Source organism: Columba livia, chromosome 4 (assembly GCF_036013475.1).
Source record: "Columba livia isolate bColLiv1 breed racing homer chromosome 4, bColLiv1.pat.W.v2, whole genome shotgun sequence".
NCBI lineage: Eukaryota > Metazoa > Chordata > Aves > Columbiformes > Columbidae > Columba > Columba livia.
This window is the reverse complement of record NC_088605.1, coordinates 56,824,409-56,849,214: the sequence shown is the minus strand read 5'-3', so window position 1 is coordinate 56,849,214 and position 24,806 is coordinate 56,824,409. Positions and strand designations below refer to the sequence as shown.

Sequence of the window (24,806 nt, the reverse complement as noted above, 5' to 3'; positions counted from 1 at the left end):
TGGTGGATATTTAGTAATTTCATTCAGATATCATAGTACCAAACTTCATGGTATTACTAGTTCTCCCAACTCCTTCAAAGGATGCTGAAATCATATCCCAACTGTCAAGTCAAAGGATTTAGTTGCTTGTGAAAGGGGAAATTCACTGAAATTATTATGGAGTGGCCAACACAAAAACAAACTAACTTTTTCATAGCACTGTAGCTTGATGGGATTCCCCAGACCAGGCAGGAAATGGGTCACTTTATCACTGAGGATATTAATGTGTTAAGCATGACTGGAGTCGTAGCACTTCATTCTTCTCCTTTGATATTGCGAAAGTGTCATCGAAGTGTAGGAATGAAAGGGAACTTCATAAGGCTGGCAAGAAAAGGTTGGGGACAAAGAAGAACCAACATGACGATGCTAAGGTGCTCTGTCCCTCTACTGAGCTACTCTCCTGCTTGCCAGGGAGAGCACCAAACCTCCTTCCCAGGCCCAGTTCTTCTGACAACAGAAGCAGGTTTGATTTCTTGTGGTGGGCTCAGAACAACAGGGCTTTGCTGGCTGCACTCATTTAAACTGTGGTGATGAGCAGCACAGGGCTACCTGGTAGGTACCAATCACCACCTGTAGTTGTTATCCCCTTTTCTCCTTCACCTTCCTTTTTGCCACATGCCTCTCTTCCTCCATCCCACTTTTCTCCCAAATGACCAGCCTGCTCCTAATTAGTTTTTCCTGTTGATTCCAGCCTTGCCAAATCATAATCAAATTTGATGGAGCTTGTACTGTTCCCTCAGTAATCTCAGCAGTACATGGCACTACTGGTGTGGTCACTCTGATGTGCTGGCTGTGTGGGCTTCCACTGCCTGGAGCTCCTCCATCCTGCCGGTCAGCTGTTTTGCACCTTACGCTTCCTTAGCCATGCTGGAAGTCCAGTCAGCCCACACGGCAGTGTCTGTAACTTTTCTTCTCTCACAGCTAGGGACTGTGTCCAGCAATCTTGCAGGTCCTCGCTAGTGGTTTCTCATGTCCTGTTGGGTTACATGCCAGGACTGAGTAATTTGCCTGCAGCCCTGCCAGAGGTGTGATTTGAGGCAGAGTCATGTATACCAAAACAATCCCTCATGAATGCTGGTCTAACCTATTCTTTAAAAAAGTTCCAGGGACAGGGATTTCTCTAGTTTTATTCCAGTATTTATTCATGCTTCTGTTTTTTCACCTGATATCTATCCTAAGTCTCCTTTACTGCAAGTTAAGCTGGAAACTTTTCTGTAGTAGTCATGAGGTAAAGCTGATAACTTTTCCTTTGTTGGAGTATTTTCACTGTTACACTTTCAAAGTAGTGTTTTGCATCTATATTTTTCCTTATTCAATTTACTTACACTGAGTTTAGACCATGTCTCTCTTTTTGTCAAAAATATTTTTAATCCTGGTTTTTGAAAGTGCTGATAGTTTTGCTTGGGTTTATGTTCCTGACTCCACATGTATGTTAGTCTGATGGAGTTATTGGTAAATCACTCCATAAATTGCTACTGAAAGTTGGATCCTGCAGGAAGCTTGGTTGTAGTTTCTTATATGATGCTTGACATGTCCTCTTAGCTGAACAGGTATTTTTCACGGTAGTTTTGCAATGAAGATGTTGTTTTCTCATTCTTCCTGTAGTTTATTTGTTAAGATCAGCTTGCTACCTTTGCTTTTGAGAATGTCACGTGGGTCAGCGTTGAAGACTTCATTGAGGAGACTGGCTACTGTGCTGATCTCCAGAAAGGAAACATGACGTCGTCCTTAACAAATTCAAAGTAGCTTTTAACCTTCTGTGTTCCAGGACTTCTGAGTATCAGAGTTGCTACACCTGGTCTGTAACTTTCACAGTTCCTGCTTTCTCCTCCTCAATTTAAAATTGCTGCTCCGTTTACTCTTCTACCATCCTCTGGGATCTTGCTGCCTCTCCATTTAGTTTGCTTTGAGTTCTTCAACTGCTCTAAAGCAAAGTCCCTTCTGACTTGGATGCTATTAATGCTATAGTTATGTAATGTAAGAATACATCTAATTATTCTTAGGAAATCCTTACTCTCCTTAGCATCCTCTTTCCCCCCCCCACCGTTGTTAGATGGCTTGCTATAATAAACCGAGATTTTTTTTCCTTTCCTTTGTGAAGATTATTAAAATCTGCCATTGTCATTAAGTCAATTGTTGGTTTGTTTTAACTTCCGATTAAAATAATAGCTTTACAGCTTCCTATTTCTGTGTTTTCTGAAATACATATTAAGAGCCCCTTTTCTTTAGGGTTTTCTTTGTCCCTTGCCAAGTAAAACATGGTTTTGCCTTAGTGTTTGTAACTTTCTCCCTGAATACTTGTGTATTTGCTTTTTACTCCATCACATTTCTCTTGTGGAGGATTTCCGATAGGATTATATTCACCTTGCAATGTTTCCTGCTATTTCCGCAGGACAATATAAACTCACTGTTTACTTTGATACAGTGTCTTCTATATTCTGCTACACTTTTGACACACTTACTCATTCAGATATCTTCAAACGAAAGATGCTATATGGGTGTCTCGTGGGTGGTGTTTTTTTGTTTTGTGTATTTGTTTGTTTTGTTTTCAAAACAGAAACATTTTTTATGCCACAGATCTTTCTGCAGTCCTGGCCTCTCAAATTCCTTTTGCATTCTTCATCAGTTTTAGCAGATTGTCAGAATCAAATTCAAAATAGCATCTCTCCCAGTGCATTATTCTTAGTGTATATCAGGAACACGAGAAACTGTTTCTCTATAGATTTTTAAAGCTGTATCTTGGTGAAGTAACTCTTTTATTCTTTCCAATTCTTCCTCCTTTAAAACAAACAAACAAAACCCAACCAAAACCAAACAAAAAAAAAAAACCACAACAGAAAAGAAAAAAAGAGGGGGAGAGATTTACCAGTTGTGATTTCCCAAGTTAAAAGAAGTTGTTAAGGTTCAAAGGCACACACTCAAGAGGCTGAAGGTAGAATTTAAATAATCTGTGCAAACATGTACTTATACTTCTTGTGATGAAGTCTTTGAGTGCATGTGTATTTATTTCACAGGTTAAATGCTCACTTAACACGTGGTGTTAATGAATAGCTAACTGTTAAGTTTTATTTAGTGAGTCTTTGTATTTACTTTACACTGTTCCTGCTCTGCTGTGAAGATCATGGTGGGTTTTTCATAGTTTTTCTTTGGTCCTATGTACACGGGAATGTAATGGTTCATAAATCTTCATAGTAGCCTGAAGAAATCTGTGTGAAGGAACAATCATTTATTCACTGATTTAGGGTGAAAAAATATCCAGTAGTTTTGTGATGTGCATTCAAGATCTGTTCAGTAAGGGTTCATGGTATTATATAGTACTTTGTATGTTCAGATCCTCTCAAGTCCTCTGACAGCACATGTTGCTATCTACCAAGACAGCAGAAAAGACATAATTGGTGATTACTTCTGAAAAAATTAGGCTGCTGATAGCATAACAAACGTCTCGGATGCAAAGATAGAGGCACAGATAAACCAGAATTTCTCAGGAATGGCATTTAACTCCTTTTTTTTTTCCTTCATGCAAATTGTCCAATTTAATAAAACATTTTCCAGTTTTAGAAACAAGCAGAACAATTGCTGCCATATCTCATTGCTCAGCTGTCACTTTTCCTCTGTGTGGCATGAGGCCAGATGGCAACCATACAATCATCGCCATATGAAATACAAATGCTGAATTAAGACTACTTCAGGCACATTTCTTATGTTTTGATGGTGATTGAAACAAAGTATTTCATTTCATTTATTTATGAATTCTATATACAGTCTTCTGAAATAATTTTGTCACGTGTGTTACATATGAACTTGCACACATTAGTCTGTAAAACAAAGATGACTTTATACAATGGAAAAAAGTACAAAGGCAGTTCTGAGTGCATTCCGCCCACCTTTGAGTGAATATGGATGAAAAGTGCTGTTACCATAGCTTCCTCTTTCAGATAGTTGTGTGATCTCACATGCATCAACATAATTCATCAATGGGAAATGTTTGGAATTTGCATTGTAAAACTGTCACTAGGTTGGATTTTGCTGGTTGTTAATAACACCACTGTTTCTTCTGGAGGACAGCACTGACAATAATGGAGCAGTTCATATTTGCCTCAACACTGAAGCCCTTGTTCGCTGTTGGATTCCTTGACTTTCAGTGGCATCTTTTTGCTCAGCGATGAGCTTTAACATGAACAAAGGCAATGGGCATTATGCCATTTCCTTTCCTGAGCAGCCTTTTTGCTTTGTCAAGCTCTTTATACGATGGCTGATTTCAAAGCATGAAATGGACGTGATTCTCTGCTCATACAAGAACCAGACCAATGTTCTGGTGTGTCTCACTGTTTAGCTCTTGTGTATCGAGTTTGCTGAAGGAAGCTCTTTCTTTGGAGGAGTTGTCCACAGCTTTTCTCCACTTCAGCTGGTGAAAAGCTGGTTTGTTGATGTTTGTGAAACTCTGTCTCTCTTTCTTTTCCTGTTTATGTTTATGGCTTGGTAGCATTTTTCTCTTTTTAAGTGGAATGTATTTCATAATAAACTTAATCAAAAGCCAGACCTATTACAGAGCTTTAGTAAACAAACTTTAGTAAAAACCACTGTCTTAATTAAATTATTTTTTTAAATAAATGAAACTATTTATTGTTTGTCTGCTTATGGTACCAGTTTAATGTTTGAGGCCAGCAGTTTCATGGCAAGTGAATCAATGCAAACAGGTCATAGGAGGCATTTTTACATGTCTGCCCTTGAGATCATTCATAAACTTCCAATGAACAGGAAATAACCTTTGGCTAGAAGAGAGGGACTTGGGAGTCCTGTTAGTATGTTCCCTGAGATCCATGGCTGCTGCTTTATTTAAAAGAGCAAGAAAGTGCAAAGCACAGGAGTCTGCCTGTATCATGACTTGTGAGGCAGTGCTTGGTCTAGAAAATTCCCTCTGGAATAATTTGAGAAAGTTGTCATCATGTTACCAAACCCCATGGGGAAGTTTTGTGTAACACCAAAGAGTAAGGTGATTTGTTTTGTTACAGGTGCCTCCTGGCATCTCCGAAATGTACAAAATAGATTATATCCAAGACAGCTATAGCTGTCCACCTGATTCTGTTGTTACCACCGGCTTCTTCCACAGCAAATGAACCTGGAGGAATGGATGTCACTTCTTTTTTATTTTTTAATAGCTTCAGCATACATGCAAGGACACACAAGTATTAATGTGCTATGAGGCCCTCTTAAAAACCCTTTAGTCTTTAGATTCCAGTCCTAAAAACAAAAAAAAAACCCTTAAACACCCATGTTTTTAGTCCCAATGTGTGGCTGAGGGCCTTTCATTGTTTAAGATTGTAAAACTACAGGGAAAGCTCTAGAGCAGTGAGAAAATCCAGACACTTTTACAAGAAGAAAACTTGCATTTGAAAACAAGCAAGTTTTGGGTGTATGGTTACACTGACTGCAATCATCAGTGCTCCAGTTAAATACAAAAGTAGTGTTGAGAAGTGGTAAGAGAGAGATGCCACTCTATCTGCAGGCCATACTGTTGGGAGAGTTGGCTGTGTAACTGAGAGCACATTTGTGCAACTGTAGCAGCAATTAATATTTTCATGAGAGAGGAAAGAATAGAGATTGGGGCTTCTCAAGTAATGTCTGATGTCCTCAGTAGTGGAACTGTATCTGCAAAGTCATGTAATACAGGGTGTCAGGTGCAGATCTTAATGCTTTGGGAAATTTCACTAACAAATCACTATGTGAAGCAGGAAAGCTTTCTGGAGGAAACAACAGTTTTTATATATTTTGCCCTCCCCCAGCACTGAAGATATTGGAATCAGCTTTTTTATCAGACTGAATGCTGAAGTTTCTTAGGTAACCACAAGAGCTACATCCTCTGTAAGCAGAAGTGCAACTGTATGTAGTAAATTTCTTTATTAGAAAGTAAATTTCTTTATTTAGCAGCAGTGTTCATGACTTTGGTATTGAGTCACTGCTAGGCATGTCTTCCTTCCCATGATCTCTTGTTGCACTGAGTAGGGCAAAACTTCCTACCCAGATCTGGTTTCATTGACACTTACTCAGTGTCATGAGCTCTGCCCCACTGACTGGCAGCCTTTGCTTTATTGAGGGGTGAAACAGTCCTGCCCCTGTCTACAAATAAATCTTCCCAGTCAGTGCCCTGGGAAACTTGAAACCTTCCTTCTGTTTGGCATCAAATCTGCATTCCAGTTCCTGGGATGAGAATTGGGAACTTGGCACTTCTGTGTCACTGTGCAGTCTGCAGCAAGGTGTATGTTTATGGCTTTTTTTTTTCTTAGTAAATGTGCCTTGTACAGCAGAATGCTCGGAATGGAGCAGAGTCAGCATACATATTTACCTCACCATCAGACTTATTGACAAGCAATGTGTAATTTCCAGTTCTTCTAGTAAAGGCTGAGGTCTAAGGACACTTTTAGGCTGGAAGCTGAGTGGCAACTGCTGCATTTGTTGAATAGGCAAAACAGATTTTGATTAGCTTAGGTTGGTCTAGCCTTTGTCGCCACAGAGGCTGGACTGAGCTTCTGGGACATCTTTCTTGGGCTGATACTTCTTTACGTACAGCTCACACAAGCAGCCATTCTCCTCCACAAGACAAGCCTGGTTGTGCCTGCAAGGGGAACGGGAACTTGGCCAGACTGGTCCTGCCTACTGCAGGCGGGTGAGGAAGCGTGAGGAGCATTGAATTCTGGAGGATGGTGCTGTCAGGTTACAGTGCATAGGAGGTGTCTGGGGAAGCAGTTTCTCCCTAAGCAGCTATACTTCCGCCTTTTCTGAGAAAGGAAGAAGCGACAGGCTAAATGGAATCATCTTGTGGGCTAGTAAAGACTGGTAAGTTACCTGTTGGATCTTGCTGACTTGACTGATGAAGTAGCAAACAGCTGTAGATGCACTCACTAAGGGATTTAGTCTGTGCCTTTGTGGGCTGTTGTTTAGGGCCCCTTAATCTGCAACCTGTTATTTATTTCTTTTGAAAAATATGTAGCTGGAAAAGTCGAGATTGTCACCATTCTGTACAACTTCTCTGCCTGAGCAGATGAGATTTTGTAAAGGCATCTGAAATTAGGAGATATACACAAAGCTGAAAGCCTGCTTTAAGATGTTGTTGGAAATGTTGGATACGGTTATCTTCTGAGGTGATGATGGCAATGATTTTTTTTGATATTTTTTTGCTGCTGTTGCCAGCTTTTTGTACAAGTTAATTTTTGCCCTTTCCATAGGTGTAGCAAATAGAACAGGAATAGCATAAGCAGTTTCAGACTGCCTGCCTGAGGCATGTGTGTACGTTGGATTAAACATTCCTTAAAGCATTCCTGAGACTTTGACATTCATAAAGCTGGTTAAGATACTGTTATCTGAGACATGACGTGTTTATATTAATTCACTTATGATTTATGCTTGCCAGTTTGCCTGCCAGATTTTAAACTTGAGTACATATTCCTTTCAGGTAGGTTTGGACAGATCAGAGATACAAAGAAAAGATTTTTTTTGTGCCCCTTGAGTAGTACATACCTATCGTCATAATTTGCCAGGACTGGAGGAGTAGAGGGATAAAAATCAATTCAGAGTCAAGACAGAAGTTGAAAGAGGAAGGAACATATAATTATATGTTAATGAATATTTAACCTAAATGCCTAATATAACTTTTCTTGCAAATTTTACGTTTTAATGTGGTCCTACTGATCTGTTATCTATGTTTTTTTTTAAAAAAAGTGTTATTTTGAGTTTCCAGCTTATAAATAAACAAACTTAACAATGAATAGCAGCATAAATAATGTTTTTGTTCTATAAGTAAGTAAACATATTTTGTAGCTTTTAATGACAAGAACTGGATTCTCAGTACTGGAAAACAGTGCAAATGTCTCCTGATTTAATCTAGTATTGTGCATATTTTAATTATGAACTTTGTTTTTATTTCTGCTTGTCAGAACAACAGCTCTGTAATTCACTCTTAGATTTACCAGTCACATCTTGGTTGACAGTTTCTGTTTATACACAAATCAACTTACACACATGCTCATTTCAGTGAGGAGAAAAGATTAATTTAATTTTTATGTATGGGCCTAGTATGAAGCTCCATGAGAATAACCAAAGATCTACAAAATCCCACTTCACCAGGTACTTAAGAGCCCTGTTGTTTAATCCAGACACAGGAAGCAAAAGAGGTGACAAATCGTAAATACCTGTATGGTAGACAAAATTCTGCTGAGGAGGCATCTGTTAACAGAAGTTCAAATGTGCAAAATGAGAAATATCTTTCTTGGAAGGAGAGGAGGCGAGGCTTGTTTTTCTGTTAATGAAAGAGTTACTGGCACATCTCACCACCAGCAGCAGAGGAATCTGTTGGCAGTCGCCGAGGGAACATCCGATTTTGATTTAAAGATTATTTTCTGCTTCAAAGAAATTCTTGTAGTGGTTCCCATGGTTAATGCTGCACAGGAGTGTAGCAGACAAAGTGATTTGCAGCCCGCCCCTCTGATTAATAAATCATAGCCTTTTCTGTGTCTGCTGTTCTGCTGGTTTTTTCCCTTTTTTTATTTTTTTCCTTTTTGTTCTTTTTGTTACATTAAGGTGCTATGTTTTTATTTTACTCAGACTTTATGCTCAGCACACATTTACTGCCTGTTGATCTTATGTTTCACTTTTTGTGTAAAAGTTCAAACAAATAATAAGCAACTTGTCATTAAATATTTATTTTAACCTTCTGGTCATTTAAGCGGTCAGTTGCTCCTTTTAAATGATTCCACTCACCACAGTGCTCTGGCAGGTAGTGTCATCCTCTCCAGGTTTTGCTCTGATGAGGCCTCATTGCTTTCTCCTTCATTTTGTCAGTATAGAATAAAGTAGCAGAAACAATTTAAGCTTATTAAAGTTTTCCAGTATAGAAGGACTATTCTGTCACTTCCATGAACAGTTCTCTCCTATGAGTTGTGAGAATCCTTGCAGTCAGCAAGGAGAGATCCTGTGGTCCTCAGGCACGTCTGCTGAGTCCCAGGAAACTGTTTTCTGGTGCTTGGTCCAATTATAAATCCAGATTGCTGTTTCTCTTCAGCCTCTAAGAATTTACAGGAAGGTTTTGGGAGCCTGACAAAATTTGAAAAACTCGAGTATTCTAAAAACTGCTCTGTAGATTCCAGGTAACTGATGGAGTAGTTGGGGTAAATGTGCCCAGGCTGCCAGGTGGGCTGAATCTTTTGCAGAACCACTTTTCAGCTCCTGTTTGGGGCACTTGGCTGGTCTGGCTCTCTTTTGGTGGTAGCAGAGGCAGCTCGGAGCACAAATGGTTTTCCAGCTGCCAGGAGCATTCCCAAAGCCTGTGGATGATGAACTCTTGAGGAAATCTCTTTGCTGGGCTGGAGATGTGGCAGAAGTTGTTCTCTTGTCCCTTCCTCACCCTCCAGCTCAATCCAAGGGTCTCCTGTGCCATGTTTAGCCCAGTGCTGCTCTACATTTTTGAAAGACAAAATTGTCAGGTTTCCTTTTTCTTTTGCTCCCATGGAGGGTGCACTGAAGGGCACGTTAAATGTTTTTGCCAAAAGCAGGAAATGGATGCAGAAAGAAAAAGTTGGGGTCGTGAGAACAAGAGCTCTGAAGTTTGGAAGTGTCTGTTTTATGGATGACTATGCAATGTGCAGTTTGGCCTGGACTTACCAGATATTTGGGTTTCCAAGTAGCTACCCAGGTGAGCGTGCTGCCCTGGCCCAGTTGCTCCAGTTACAATGAACTGGGAGGATGACTCTGACAGTAATTCCTGCATGGCTGCAGAGGTGGGAACAGACAGTGCTATTCAGATTTGCCTTGTGCTGGATCTCTAATACATCCCTCTGGTGTTTTATGAGAAGACCTTTTCAGAAGTGTTTCAGAAGGCTGGGTTAAGCTTGCAATATTTTATCTGAAACTTTTCACATTTAAGGGTGGGGGAAGAGAGAGAAAGCCTTTTGTTGTATCTAAAGTGGGCTTCCAGGGTGCTCTGCCTGGACTCCTGGCAGCTGAGCCCGGGGGCTGTGATAAGCCCAGTCCTGGGCATGACTTACTCTGTGGGTCTGCCTTAGGACTGAGAACGGAAGCACCCTACCTGCTCCTACACAGCTCCAATGCTCCTGCCATCTTTTCCATGCTGCTGTTGAGTTCAAGAAGTTCCAATCTTGGCTGAAATTTCAAACTTAAAAGAAAAAATTCTAAGTCTTATTCAAAACCAAACCCAACCCCGCTCCATCTCTGGTGAAATTTCATGTGAACAAGCAACTGTGTTTGCTGGCCAGATCTAATAAGCTACAGTTTTCTGTAGTATATTGTGGTATGTTGTGTCCTTTTAGTTTCTTTTTAATACGGTTGTGAGGGTGTTTATCATAAGTACACTGATGGATGCTCACCTGCTCAACTAAACCTCTTGTTTCTTAACAAGAAATCAGCTCCTGATTTTGTAACTTAAGTTAACTTAAGGTTTTTTTAACGTGACTAAGTGTAAATTTTTTTGAAATTTTATATATATATATATATATTTCTATATATAAATATATATATATATAAAAATGCTTAATGTTTTAACTGTGTGTTAAAAGCTTATTTGCAACTCAAGATATTGTTTTTGTCCCCAAATGAAAATCATTTGTCTTCTCTCTCATTCCTGTGTTCAGTTTTTGAGACTGTTGACCTGTTCTGCAAGACTGGCACAAGTGAAGCAGTTGCAGCTTGGCTGCAGCTTGTAAATTTCTGAAATTTCTGCATTTGTTTTAGATTTAATTTTCCTGACAGTGGGTTGAAATAAATTATGGACATTTTGAAAGCTTGAGTGAACTCAGAGATGTGATTTTATTTTTTTTTTAATTTTAGTTAGGATTTAGGCTCCTAATTTGTATGCTTCTCCTTTATTTTACCCCAGAGCTTGTTTGCTTTTTTCTTTTTGTTGCTGATGCGGAAGTGATTTGTCTGTCAGCTGCGAAAACTTAACCCACGCTTCTTGTTTTTTCTTTAGGCACTCAGTGTTACTGAAACTCTGATCAAACCTTTGGAAAGATTTAGGAAAGAGCAGCTGGGAGCTGTAAAGGTTTGTCCTTCATTTTCCTTTAAGATAAGTTTGTTTAATTTTTCTACTTGGATTGCATTGCAGTAATGACATGTGTTTGGCAGAGAGATACTGTTGTTTATATTTCATGTGTTCACACTTTTTTTTTTTTTTAATACTTTGAGAACTTGCTTCAGAAACAAATGGAAAGTATGTTTCAAGAGAAGAATGTGTCCTTTCCCTTCCCTCTGTCCCCCCCCTCCCTTATCTCCTGTGTCTGGAATAGGAGCAAACCTGCTAACAGCCTGCCCTCCTGCTCTCCTTCCTAATGAGTAACCCTGTTCTGCTTTGTATTTGCTTGCAGTTACACAATCAAAGGCTGAAAAATATTAACTACCCAAAGGAGCTCATCTGTATGCTTTTAATTGTGTTGTCGCAACCTGCAAAGTGGAAATGGCCTTTATTTTACTTTTTTTTTTTAAATAACTGATTACCTCTGTATGAGTAGAAGACAGATGGAGGATCTCAGAATATTTTTTCATTTTGTGAAAGCATTCAATAAATTTTTAAGGTTTGTTACTACGCTGTGTATATTTAAAAAAAAGACAAAAATAATATTGAAAAACTCAATCTGTACATTTCTAAACTATCACTCTGCAGATGTTTCATGTTATAGTTCCATGACTTCAGCAGCAGCAATGTTTAATAGCTAAGATAATGTTTCAGTTGTGAGAGTGCTATGCATTTTTACTTTAGCTGGAATGATTAATGTGTTCTGAATATGATATCAGTGTTTGTGATCATATATCATTGCAGTTTAATAGTACAATGAGCTTCGTGTGATGTATATCAGACATCCCAACCAACAAACAATAAAAACCTGGCCTGTAGCATAGGGGTCTTCTAAGGAAAATGAGAATTCATTCTGAATGTAACCTATTGTCATAGAAGCAGCTGTAATGACTGCATTATCTCAACAGTATTTTTGGTGTTAAAGAATGTTTCCATTTTTGGGGTGAGACCCCTCAGTACTTTAAATTATGTCATTATCTTCATTAATTTCCTAGTCAGAATTCTGTCCCTGATGTTTCCAACTTGACAAGTTACATTCAATCTACATCTCACTTTTTGTTTGGATGGATGTTTCTTCCCTTTTATCTCACTATGTATTGCTTCTGTGAAGTTGAAGCCTTTTTTTTGGATGGAATTCTTAGTGATCTTAAGTAGAACAGTCTTGCATAATTGTGTAATATTTAAATAAAAATCCTCTAAAAATATTTAACTCAGAATATTCTTAACTGGATATTTATCCAATATAATCAACTTACTGACACTGGAAATAAAATTCTGCTTAGCTCTGAAAACCAAGTTATGGCATCTGGTAGTGAAATATATCTGGAACATTGTGTAGTATTTGCTTTAGGAAAAATGTATACTCTATCATAACAAAATAAAATTTGAATCCGCTGCCTAAGATTTTCATGTATCTTGCGTTCCCAGCTGGTGAAATGGTCTGAGATAGGCTTAAGAAGAAAAAGAAATGAAAAAAAATTAGCTCCATAATGCTGGAAGCTGAGACCTGTATTGAATTACCCCTTGGTAAAAGATGTTGCTACTCTAATCCCAAACTGCATATGTAAAGTTTCTGGCTTTGCCTGTTTAGAAGTCAATTGCTCTCTTCTTTTCTGGCAGAACTCAGATGTTGACCCAACCAGTGGAAATTTTGCTAATATAAATGCAAATATTTCTTATACTCCCTCAGTCTTTCTTCCTTGTTTCCTATATGCTAATATGTATCTCTAATCACACTAATATATATGCATATCTTATTGTTTCTCAGTTGGTAAGGCTGATTTTTAAAAAGAAGTACTTAGACTCATAGTGCAGAAAAAAATTAGCATTTTTGGTAAAATTATGTGCTGGGGAGCAATCCTAAACAGCTTAGATCCTCTCTTCATTAGAATTCCATCTTCAGAATCTGGTCCTTCAGAGAACAATAATATGCTTTACTTATGTATTGTATTATTAAAAATGAAAGGTTAAGAGAAAAAGATGAGCAAGTATGTCTGTAGAGTCTAACTAGTATGTTGGGTAGAATACATCTATGTGAAATTCCAAATTGACAAATAATGGAAAAATGTTTTAGTTGAACTGGTATCTTTCTGATGAGTAAGTATTTCAGTTCTTGAATATGGAATATAATATTTGATTTTACTTATATTAGATTGTTTTCAACTGCAATTGTGATACTAAAAATACCTTCAAAACTGGTACATTGATTTCATCAGTGCTGAATTCTGTCTTAACACAGAGTTAAGAAACTAAAACTGAGGAAATAAAAGGGTTGTTTTGCAATGACGTCTTCTGATTTAGATCAAGGAACTTAAGATTTTCTGGAAACATGTAACGGTTCTCCCTTTTCTCTTACATTGCTTTTGATGGCCAGAGACATCAATTTGCACACACGTGCAAATACCATTCATATATGTCTGTGACTGATTCTCTTTTGCTAGTGTGATTTTTCTATTTTAATGAGAATTTTTTTCCCCCACGGGTGCGATGACCGTCTGGTAGGAGCAGGAATTCAGACATTGGTCTTTGTATGGCTTTAAAATCAAGAAATAATAAGGAATATGGAACTGTGTTCACTTTCAGTTTTGAACTGTGGAACTGTTGGTACTTACTCGAATGATTTTTCTATGCTTACTCCCCGTCAATGATAGAGAGTTCTTTTTTTCAGTAAAACTGATATTTCCCTTCAAGTTCTCTAGTCAAAACCCAAGATGATATGGATGATCCATGAAAATAATGAAAAATGCAATAAATGAAGAGGTTGTGGGTTTTTTTCTGACTTTTTAAACTTAGAAGATGTAAGCATTTGTGTGCTAAGCCTCACCATAATGGTGCAATGGGATTTCATGTCAAGTTAGCCTTTAAATTAATTTTTAAAATTAGTTGGGAACATACTTTTCCTTAGTTATTTGAGCTATGATAGTTTGTTTCTCTTTGTTTCTTATTAAGTAGAGTTTGAAAAGAAGAAAGAAGGAGGGAGGCTTTTTGTACATTTTTAAATATAAATGAATGTTCCTTTGTTTTTGTGTCTAGGAGGAAAAGAAGAAGTTTGATAAGGAGACAGAGAAAAACTACAGTTTGTTAGAAAAGCATTTGAGTTTATCAGCTAAGAAGAAAGAGCTGCAATTACAGGAGGTATTGTTGCCTCTCTTTTTTATGGAAGCTACGGAAACTTTTGAATAGAAAAATAGATTTTATGCAAATGCAAACCCAGCATTCATAGTGGTAAAAGAAAAACTTCTGTCAGCTGGAAAGGTTGGTGAGAAGATCAGTATTTGCTAAACTTAGTGGTATACTGTGTTCTGAATCAAGGGCTTGATGTGTGTATAAAGTACTGACATAGTGTTAATTTTTTATATAGTTAAGGGAAAAGCAAAACTGCTTTTCTTATGAGGCTTTACTATATATGTAATTTGCATTGCATTGCATTGTATGTATTGACTAAGTGTCCTGTGTTAATGCTTAATGCAAAGTATAGCAAGACTTATATTCCTTAAGGAAGTGTTTTTGTGGGTTGTTGGTGTTTGTTTTTATTTTATTTTATATTTTTTGCTTTCTCATGTTTTGAAGATCTGTTTTCATCACGTAGTGCTACAAAAAACTTTGACAATTTATAACTTAAAAACAGATCTGTTTTGCCTGACATTCCTTCAGTCCCTGTGGGTTTCTTATCATCCTTATTTGTAATAGCTTGTATTTCTGGAGCAACAGCAAATAGTATGTGAGAAAGCAGCAGAGAAATCTGCTACAGAAACTTGCTGTAGGCAGAAGGATTTTTTTTTTCCAGAGAAATGTAATTTTGTCAGGATTATTGATGGTTGGCCTGTGAATGCCTTGCATCATCAAACACTGAAGGTTTTCCTCAGAGATAACTCTTCTCCCTGCCCTCTACCCCATCCTAAATAGTCTATGTCACCTTTTGTAAAAAATGGTTAATGTAACTGGCGAGTTAGGAACATGAGAGCTCTGATTGTTACTTTCACTGGGATGTTACTCCTGCACCCTGTATTTGCAACGTAGGCCCTTGTTTGTATAAAAAATGTCTTTTGGGGAGTCGAGGTGTCCTGCTGAAAGTAATGGGCATTGCTCATGTGTCTGAACTTGTACTTTTATCAAATTGATTGGCTGCCAAAGAACTCATGCAGAAAAAAAGAAAAAGTAGTAATTGTGGTGACATCTAACCTCAACAGAAAAATATAGAATGTCTGCAATAGGCATTTTTAAGCTGTATCAAATATAGTCTGAAGTTTTAAAGCATGTGTGAAGACTAGAATGAGCAAATAGATTTATTTTAAATATCCTTCAAAGTTTCATGAACAAAAAATTGTAATTCTTTAGGCAGGCTTTTTCATTTATGCATTTAATTTCGAAGTATAAATGTATAAGCAAATAAAAAAAAAAAGACTTGCAGCATGTTGTCAGAGTGCTAAACAGGAAAAACTTTCTTGTACAGTCTTAGAAAATAGGTATATATAACTGCATGAGAGCTTTCTAATTTAGTATCATACTTCTCTAGTTGTGTCGGTTTTGGACTGGAGTACATAAAAGATGCAGGTATAAATTTGACAAAAATTTGATGAAAAACATGCCGTGTAGTGTGTCTTACGTTAACGTAGCCTTTGACTCTGTTAGTGGAGGGCTATTACTGAATTTCTACTGGGACTTGGTATGTGTCTTATTTCTATATTTCTTCAGCAGTGCACAACGTAGAGTACAACTTGCTGTGTGCACAAGGAGGCTCATGCCTCAGAAAACTGAGACGTGATAATTTATTTACAGGGGAACTGAGAAGAATTAGTAAAATGGCTGTGTTTGGTGTTGTATTCGTGGGCAGGGGAGAGAGGGAAGGAGGCAACAGGCAGCCAAAACAATAAACAACCAAAAAACAAAGAAGAGAAATAGGAACAGGCTTACGTGGGGCTTTGGTGTATATTGGGCAGTCTCACTATCGATTAGGAGATGTCCTAGTAGACCCACTTCATAGTCTTTTTCTGTGGCTGCACTTCAGTATGTGCATATATTATTATTATAAGCTTTGCTGACAACTCAAACAAATCCTGTGTTGCATGGTTTACAGGATGCATTGGAATGGCTTGGCTTTTTGAAACACGTTCTCTTACTGATGTGCATATCAGTGCTTTGTTTTTTAATGGCATTTGTTGTTAGGCCCCATTAGATGCTGTCAGCTTTCTAGCACAGAGCAGCAAAGCATGTCTTAAGGCAAAACTGTCTTGAAGCTAATTTGTCTTATCCTCTTAAAGCATAGCAGTCACTGTTCAGCCTGAAGGATATAGTCTCAGTATTTGAGAGTCTATGATAGTGAGTCCGGTCCTTTCACCTAACCCTTTCTCCGTTCTCTTTTGTAATTTAGTGTAGAAGTGTTTGGTATTTATCACATGGGCAAAAGATTAAGTGTTAATCACTTAGAATATCCCTTTGTAGCTTTTAAAAAATGTATTTTAATGAAGGTTTCTGTTACTCAGTTCTTGAAGTTATATAGTTTAATGTGGATATGTATAATATAAATAATAACTTAATGAAATGATACATGCTAGAAAGTTAAATGGTTATGTACAAATGAACAGCAGCTGAAATATAACTGTTCACCATCAATATGATGTTGGCATTTCAGCAAGGCTGAGCTAAAAATCAGCTGAATCTACTAAGGCTGCATTTAAAAATATTTGATGCTCTGTGGAAATTTGTGAAGTGTCTTACCAATAAGTGAACTTTTTTTTCCTTGCTTTGCTTGCCAGTCACAGTGAGCACAGGTGTCAGGAATGTGGTTTTCTTCTTTAGTTTGACTGGAGAAATTATGTCCTTTTCTAATGGAGGACACTGCTAGCCCACTCTCTGTTAGGGCAGGCACCTTTTCAATGCTATTGAATTAGTGCACAAGTACCTACTCTGATGTATTTGGCTTGGGTTCTATTGAAAAGAAACTTGAAGAAATATTATTGGAACGTTTCCAAAAATGTAGCCTCATGGTTTAAACCAACATGCATTCTCTAGTAAAAGGGAATTGCTGCAACCATTTAAAAATAAATGAATTAGCTGCATTGTAAAGGAACAAATCCTGATCCAGAGAAAATAATACTATCACTTCCCACTTGTATGCTAAACATGTCACTTTGAAGCTGTCTGCAAAATATCTTTGAAATTTCATGATCTATATTCTGTGTGTAGGCAGATAACCAAGTGGAGCAGAATAGAAAACACTTCTATGAGCTGTCCCTCGAGTATGTATGCAAGTTGCAAGAGATACAGGAGCGGAAGAAATTTGAGTGTGTGGAACCTGTAAGTACCAGTGAATTCAGTCTATCCTGACATTCATAAGGGATGGAGAAGGAATGCAGTGGGATGAAAGCCAAGGATCTCTGCTTTCTGAGAAAATCTATGCAATTGTGTGACTTAACAGAATTTCAAGCACTCTTGTTACATCTATGTGTATTCCTAATACAGGCACACTCAACCAGGCATCTCAAAATTTACCTCGGTAATTACAGTTGATTTGGATTCATTGATGTTGATTTCCAGAAAACAAGTGAAACCTTGTGCTGTAGTGCAAAAACCTCAATTTATGGTGTGAGTTAGAACAGAGAATTCAAGATGATGATGTTGTGGTCAGACTTTTTGCATTTGTTAGCTCTTCTTAACCATTGAAATGTCGTTCCTGACTGAGGAATTTAATTTTCAATATGAAGATTGCACTCAGAGGCCTGGTAGTGAATAAGTGCAAATATAAATTAACTAAGAAGGTGCTGCTGGCTAAAAATCTCATTATCAGGGGGTCTGATACATTTGAGTTCAATTATGATTGTATCTGTGCACAAATCAAGGGCTTCCACTGAGTTTCAGTGAAAATCATACATGTACTGACCAGACTTACTTAAATCTGTGAGAAGAGCTTATTTTAAAATTTTCTGAAATGTGCATTAGCTTCATAGAAAAATGCGACTTTATGAAATGAGAATAGTAAGTATAATACTGAGATAAAGGGAGGGTGGATTGTAGATGTGACTTCCATTCATTCATGCTCTGAAGTCTGTAGTTTTAGACCAAGTCTGTGCATTTATTCTGATACAATTATTTTAATGTAATAATGAAAAAAAGTCTCAAATGACCCTAATCAAAGTAGTTGGTAATTATGGAGTTAACGAGAGCTTTATATTTTATGGCTTTTTCCTGTATGAAAAAGTTGCTAAAATACTTAATAGGAAATAAATTGCTTTAAATATATTGACAGTATTCAAGGAATGGGAAAACTTTATGAAGTTTTGTTTTGTTTTGTTTTTTTTTAATCCTAAATAGCTGTGGATTCAATTGTTGTGTTTCAAGCCATTTGAAGTTTCGTCAGAGCCAGACCAATCAATCTTCAGATTATGTTTTCAAAACACATCCCTTTCTCTTTTCTGAAAGCCCTCTCTGGATGGGGTTGAACTTTGTTGCTCAATTTGTGTTTGAAGTTTTCACTAGGATAGTAACCTGAAATCACTTGATACCAAATTCTTATTAGTCTTCTCGTACATACTGCTTTAAATGTATGTGTTTTTTGCATTTTTGATAATGGTTTATTTGCATAAGAATTTAGACTTTATTAAATGCAGTCTTTGGTTTGTTTTCTTTAACAAAGAGAGTTGTTCTTTCCAACAACCTGAACCAAACAGGAGAGGTAGGCAGTAGTGCACCTCACCCCATTTCCAATATAGTATAACTCGTTCATTCTTTTAAATCAAAACACTGGAGACGGAAACAGCAATGTGAATCATTGATGGTTCTGACAGAGTCAGATCTGCATACAAAAGGCAGTGATGGGTAAAGTTACTAGAGGAAGGGCTTCCTTCTTCAACCAAACCAATTGACTCTGTTACAAAAGTCATCTTAATGTGGTCATTAGCAGGGCAGGGGAATGACCAGGGAAAAGGTGACTAGAAGACAGAATGGTCATTACCCCCTTGTGCATGAAGATTTATTCCAGATATCATAGGCATCAAAGCAGCTGTAGGAAAACATGACATTAGAAGCTTTGGGAGACAGGCAATATACATTGCCTATGGTCAAATTTAAAGTAGAGATCAGCTATAAAGTTCCAGAAACAGGACCACTCAAAAACTTCTATATATGTAGCTGATCATTTAGATCTAGATAGTTATTCATAAATTCTAAGTGTTAGTTGGAATTTATTTAAAAAGTAATCATTTTATCATCTCTGATCTTGCTGAAAAAGACTATGTGTGGTAATCATATTCCGGTAAATGAAGTTTTTCATTCTAACAAGTCTTGTGTTTTATTTCAGGTGCTGTCATTTTTCCAGGGTTTGTTCACGTTCTATCATCAGGGATATGAACTTGCTAAAGACTTCAATCATTACAAAATGGCCCTGCAGATAAATATACAAAATGTAAGTAGAGATTAATATCCATGCCCTTTGTAACTTTTTAAAATAAAATTGCGCATCTAAGTTACTGTGTATACAGTATCTGTATTGCCAATACTTTCCTCAGTGTTAATGCATTTACTGTGAACTTTGGGGATATAGTGCCATCTCCTGGCTAACTAACCACATCACTGAACAAATCGTTACTTCCCACTGAGTTCCTGTTTCGTAATTTCTAAGACTTCTCTAAAAAACAAACACCAGGTAAGAAGCCCCCACTCCTTTTTACAGGTTTTTTTTTATAGAGACATAACACAAGTATTATCATGAAAGAGTTTAAAAAGAATGAAGTTTGATAAAATGCATACAACACTGGAGAATTCAGAGGACCGGCGATGAATGCTGAGATTCTCAGTGTTTTAGGTATGTTTGAAATAGAGTATGTGATGGTTGTGTCTGAGGGTCATTATGTGGTAGCGATGTATTATCCATAACTAAGAAAAGGAAAGAAAAAAAGCTGAGCTTGTCAGCATTGGCATCTCTGCCAGTGGTGTGACTTGGAGTTTCTGCTTGTCTCAAAGGAGCCCTTTTCAGGCAAGAACATCCCTGTTGGTTTGGGGTACAGAACTGTATAAGGAGACTTGGTGTTAGCACCCATACAGGCTACCTGTTAGTGTGCCCTCCCAACACGTTGCCCAGTGTGATCTGCTCAGGACTGGGAAAGCTGCAAGCAAGGTAATAGGCTGAAGCGCTGGGACTGACAGAGTCACTAGGCAGATGATCTGTTTGATTCTTTGAGATTTGTTGAAGAATAAAACTCCCTCAGAGGAACCTGGATGTACCACAGGCCTGTTGGTGGGGAACAAACTGTGTACCTTACTGCAAACAAGCAATTCATGGTTGTGCATCTGTTTTATTGACCTCTAAGGGCACCTGGAATTAAGACATGGAAACTACTTCTCAGAGGCCGCAGTCTGTTTTTAGAAATGGCTTAACTGGCAGGCAGTAGCAGGGAAATAGGAAAGCGGAAGAGAGGATTATGGTTGTTGTAATACAGTGACATGATTCGTGTGTCGTGATACCATTCCTTTAATTTTCTTCCCATATGTTTAACTATCAAGTTTCCTCTTGAGCTGTTGTTGATTTTGGGATGGGGAACTGAATAGTGGTAACTTCAAAAGCAGACTTCATGGCAGAAGTTAGTGCTTCTGGAAGAAGTTTCAGGACAGACTTGCTTCTTTTCTGTGCTTAGCTTAACAGAATGAGGAGCTGCACAGAACCTCAGGGGGGAGCTGATGCAAGACAAGCAAGAAATGAAACATGAGAGGGAATCTATGATACAGTTTTGAAGAGCTGGATTTCAGATTATAAATGGAAAAAAGCCAGTGAAGTGGTCTGAAGAACTGTTGAGCAATAAGAAAGCAAGCTAATCTCAACAGCTGCCTTTTTGATTGATTGAATGGTGGTGTAGCTTGCACCAGGGAATGCAAAAGAGATTGAGCATTACAGCTCAAGTTTTATGAATAGATAGAATTAATAACCTGGATTTCAAAACACTGTAGAGAGAAAGGAGGCAAAACTTAACTATCTGAGGTAAGAGGAGAATAGAAGGAAGCATCTGAAAAGATCATGACAGGACATGAGACATTCTGCAGTATCTATAAGATGAACAAAAAATCCCAAAGCAAAAATGAACTAGGGCTTGGCTGTGGTACGACTGAGATGCTGGCAGAACACTAGATTACCATGTTAGAAATGGAAGGGTACACAATTCAGTACAGAGAGCCTAGTTGGATAGGGAGAGTGATTTGAGAGTTGCCAGCATAGCTGTAGTAATTGGCCTCCTTTTCATTCAGGTCATCTTTACTTTGAGAATTATGCTGTGGGTTTCTTCTCCATGCCTTGCCTCAGACCCTGCCTTCCTCTCACTTCCCCCAGAAAATGAAAGAAAAAAAAAATAAAACAGCCTAGCTTTGTAGCCCAAGCTCTGGTAAGGTGATTCTTCCAACAAACAGTCTTATTCTCTTGTAAAAATCCTGTATCTCCAACTGGATTCTCTTGTGCTCCCAGGACTTCTCTGTTGTTATCCCAGTTCTGTGCCCAACCCCACACAAGGATCCTTGCAGACTTAGCCACACTCTCCTGCCCTGCAAGCAAACCTGGCCTACTCTGGGAGGAGGAGGCATAGCCATGCTGGGGTAGTGGCTGTGGTTGATGCCTGGTTAAGCTCAACTTCGTCACAGCGCAAAGGGAGACAGGAATTTTCTTGAGGTCTCTGGACCCTGTGGTGTTCCATCCCACCATTCCCAGGGTGTGTTTCACGCACCCAGGTTTGTGATCACTGCACAGATAAGACTAAGATACTGGCAGCAGGGTCATTTAAAGCATTTAACCAAGGAGTGAACAGTGCTCAGACAGGAAGGTTTAGGCATGAGCTCTCCATTGCTGTCAGTTTTTTTTGCATTTGCCCTGAGTACGGAGTGTATTTTTTAAGGTATTTTTTTTCTAGGAAATTGTGAAAAGAAGTTCAGAAAATTGCTTGGAGCCTTGGAAATGACTTTATGTGCAGGTCTAACTAAAATTTACAAGCAGATGTGACCTGAAATTGAGATGATGGATATGGGGAGGGTTCAGAGCCATTGTTTTGCCTAGAGGTAATAAGGCAATTGTTCTTAGTCATCACCTAAGGAATATCCTCAGCTTTCCTGTATGAAACTTATTGCTACGGGTGGCTGCTCTGATCAGCTTGCATGGGCTGTGTTTGTGCCCATGAATAAGTTCCCTCCAAGCATGTACCAGTGGCCAGTCAGGAGCGTACTGTTAACTGTCTGTGCCCAAGAACAGATACTTGCTTATATTCATGGTATGTTTGTCAGTGTATGCAACTGTATGCTTGTCCTGGGGGGAAAAAAAAAGAAGAGGCGAGGCAAAATCTTTGGAATTGTATCTTTTTTCAGAAAAATAATGGTGCTCTCAAAAAGCAACGAAACACATAAGCGTGCATCTGGAATCATGTACTTTCCTCAAAACACATGTGACAACTGGGGAAAATACCAGCAATTTTCACACACTTTCAATGCATATTTTCAATTTGTGCAATTTGAGCAAGGGGGTATGTGGAGGCAACTAGGTATTACCATGATTATTTTACTTTTGTTATTTGCTTATTCCTCAGTTACCAGTGTTTTTCAGACCAAACTGAAGACTTTCTTGTGTCAGTTGTGAGATGCTCTGTTATTTTGTCTAGTCCCGTTGTCTAATTTAGGGATGGTGTGGTTACTTTCTGATTGGCTTTACTAGTATTCTAATAAATATTTCTCTTGCAGCTGCTTGCAAACTTTGAAATGAGTGACATTCAGGAATAATAATAAACTGCACTTTTTGTTTTTTCTCTTTTTTTTTCTTTTTGGGAGCTTCCTGCCTGTGAGGAAGAGTAAGTCTTTCTTCCAACTCTACTGATGTTTTTTTGCCCTCTTGTTTTAGACACGGAATCGTTTTGAAGGAACAAGGTCGGAAGTAGAGGAGCTCATGAACAAGATCAGAAGAAATCCTCAGGAACACAAAAGAGCAAATCACATCACGATGGAAGGCTATCTTTATGTACAGGAAAAAAGTAAGATGCATTTTTTGTATTCCTATAGAGCCTGTATTGTGCATACAGGCAAATCTTATTTCTATAGATAACATGAAGATGCAGAGAATTTACAGTTTATTAAACAGAGTCATGAGTAAATGTTTGAAATCTCTGATGGCAGTGTTACTGTGACTCAGAAGAAGATCACAGTGCTGAAAGTGTGATAGTTCTTGGCAAGGGTGACTGGATTCAGAGGAGGTTTTATTTGATGAAAGGATGTATTTGATGCTATTTTTAATAATCTACTAACAACTTCCTTTAGAGTTGTCAAACATTTGTTGTCGGACAGCAACATGAATTGTCGAATTAACCTCTGAAAATTGGGCTGGTTTAGTATGATGAAATAGACTGTCATGTCCTTGGTTCAGTTATATGCTTTCAGTACCTTATTGCGATCATATGCTCAAATAAAGCAGGCTATATGCTGGGTAGCTAGTGTTGAAAATCTTGCTGTGAAGGTGCATGTTACACAGATCACATCCTGTCAATACTTTGAACATTTATAATTCTTTCTCACTCTAGTAAAAAAGCCAAATAGGATACAGAGCTCTTACCACTCCAGGAATGACCACAAAGTAATTTTTTTTTTTTAACATTTTGCATAAATCATATTTTTTAGATGTGTGCTGTCACAGATTATTTTGCTTATTCTGATGAGGTATTTTACTTTTATGATGTTTAATTGATTACTGTTTAGGTAAGGACTTCTGTAAAATGCTTCGCAAATTAAAGACTATACAACATTCTTTATGGAAATGTTGGTATTATGGAGTTCAGAAATCAGTTTTAAAAGAACTAGCAGTAAAAAAATAAGAAAAATCATTTTTCTGTGAGATCAATTCGCTGGTCTCAGTCATCATGGGTTTTAGAATCAGCTGAAGGGATTTGGAAGAGGCAGTGAGACCTTCTAGGTTAGGAGCAGTGAAACCCTCTGCCAGCTTGAGCTGCTTGTGAAGGGCTTCCCTGATACTCTGAGGCAGAGTCCTTCAAAAGAGAAGATTCCTTTGCAGACCTTTTTTTTTAAAAAAAAAAAATAAAAATAAAATGAATTAATATAAGTGAGGGTCAGAATTCAAGTTTTAACAGTAAACATTATGGTGCAAATCTCAATAATACTGTATGCAGTAGGGTGGGCTTTAAAGTAAGTGTATGTAAGTGTGTGTAATGTAACAAGGTGGATGGATGATGGCAGAGCGGTGGATGTGGTCTACCTTGACTTCAGTAAAGCCTTTGACACAGTCTCCCACAGCATCCTCACAGCTAAGTTGAGGAGGTGTGGTGTAGACAATAGAGTAGTGAGGTGGGTTGCAAACTGGCTTAAGGAGAGAAGCCAGAGAGTGGTAGTCAATGGTGCAGAGTCTAGTTGGAGGCCAGTATCTAGTGGAGTGCCTCAGGGGTCAGTACTGGGGCCAATATTATTCAATATATTCATTAACGATTTAGACGAGGGAATAGAGTGTACTATCAGCAAGTTTGCTGATGGCACTAAGCTGGGAGGAGTGGCTGACACGCCAGAAGGCTGTGCTGCCATCCAGCGGGACCTGGACAGGCTGGAGAGTTGGGCGGGGAATAACCTGATGAAATTTAACAAGGGAAAGTGTAGAGTCCTGCATCTGGGCAGGAACAACCCCAGGTTCCAGTATAGGTTGGGAAATTACGTATTAGAGAGCAGTGTA

General features: G+C 38.1%; 1 protein-coding gene across 8 annotated transcripts in view; it reads left to right on the top strand.

Moving 5' to 3' along the window:
• Positions 1-24,806, top strand: part of ARHGAP10 (Rho GTPase activating protein 10) — a 149,147-nt gene that overhangs the window by 44,162 nt on the left and 80,179 nt on the right. For all 8 annotated transcript variants that reach the window (XM_065061906.1, XM_065061909.1, XM_065061907.1 and 5 more), the window contains exons 4-8: positions 11,018-11,089; positions 14,153-14,254; positions 17,306-17,416; positions 19,416-19,520; positions 22,980-23,109. In XM_065061906.1, the coding sequence (XP_064917978.1) occupies positions 11,018-11,089; positions 14,153-14,254; positions 17,306-17,416; positions 19,416-19,520; positions 22,980-23,109 (520 nt within the window). The remainder of the gene's footprint in view (positions 1-11,017; positions 11,090-14,152; positions 14,255-17,305; positions 17,417-19,415; positions 19,521-22,979; positions 23,110-24,806) is intronic.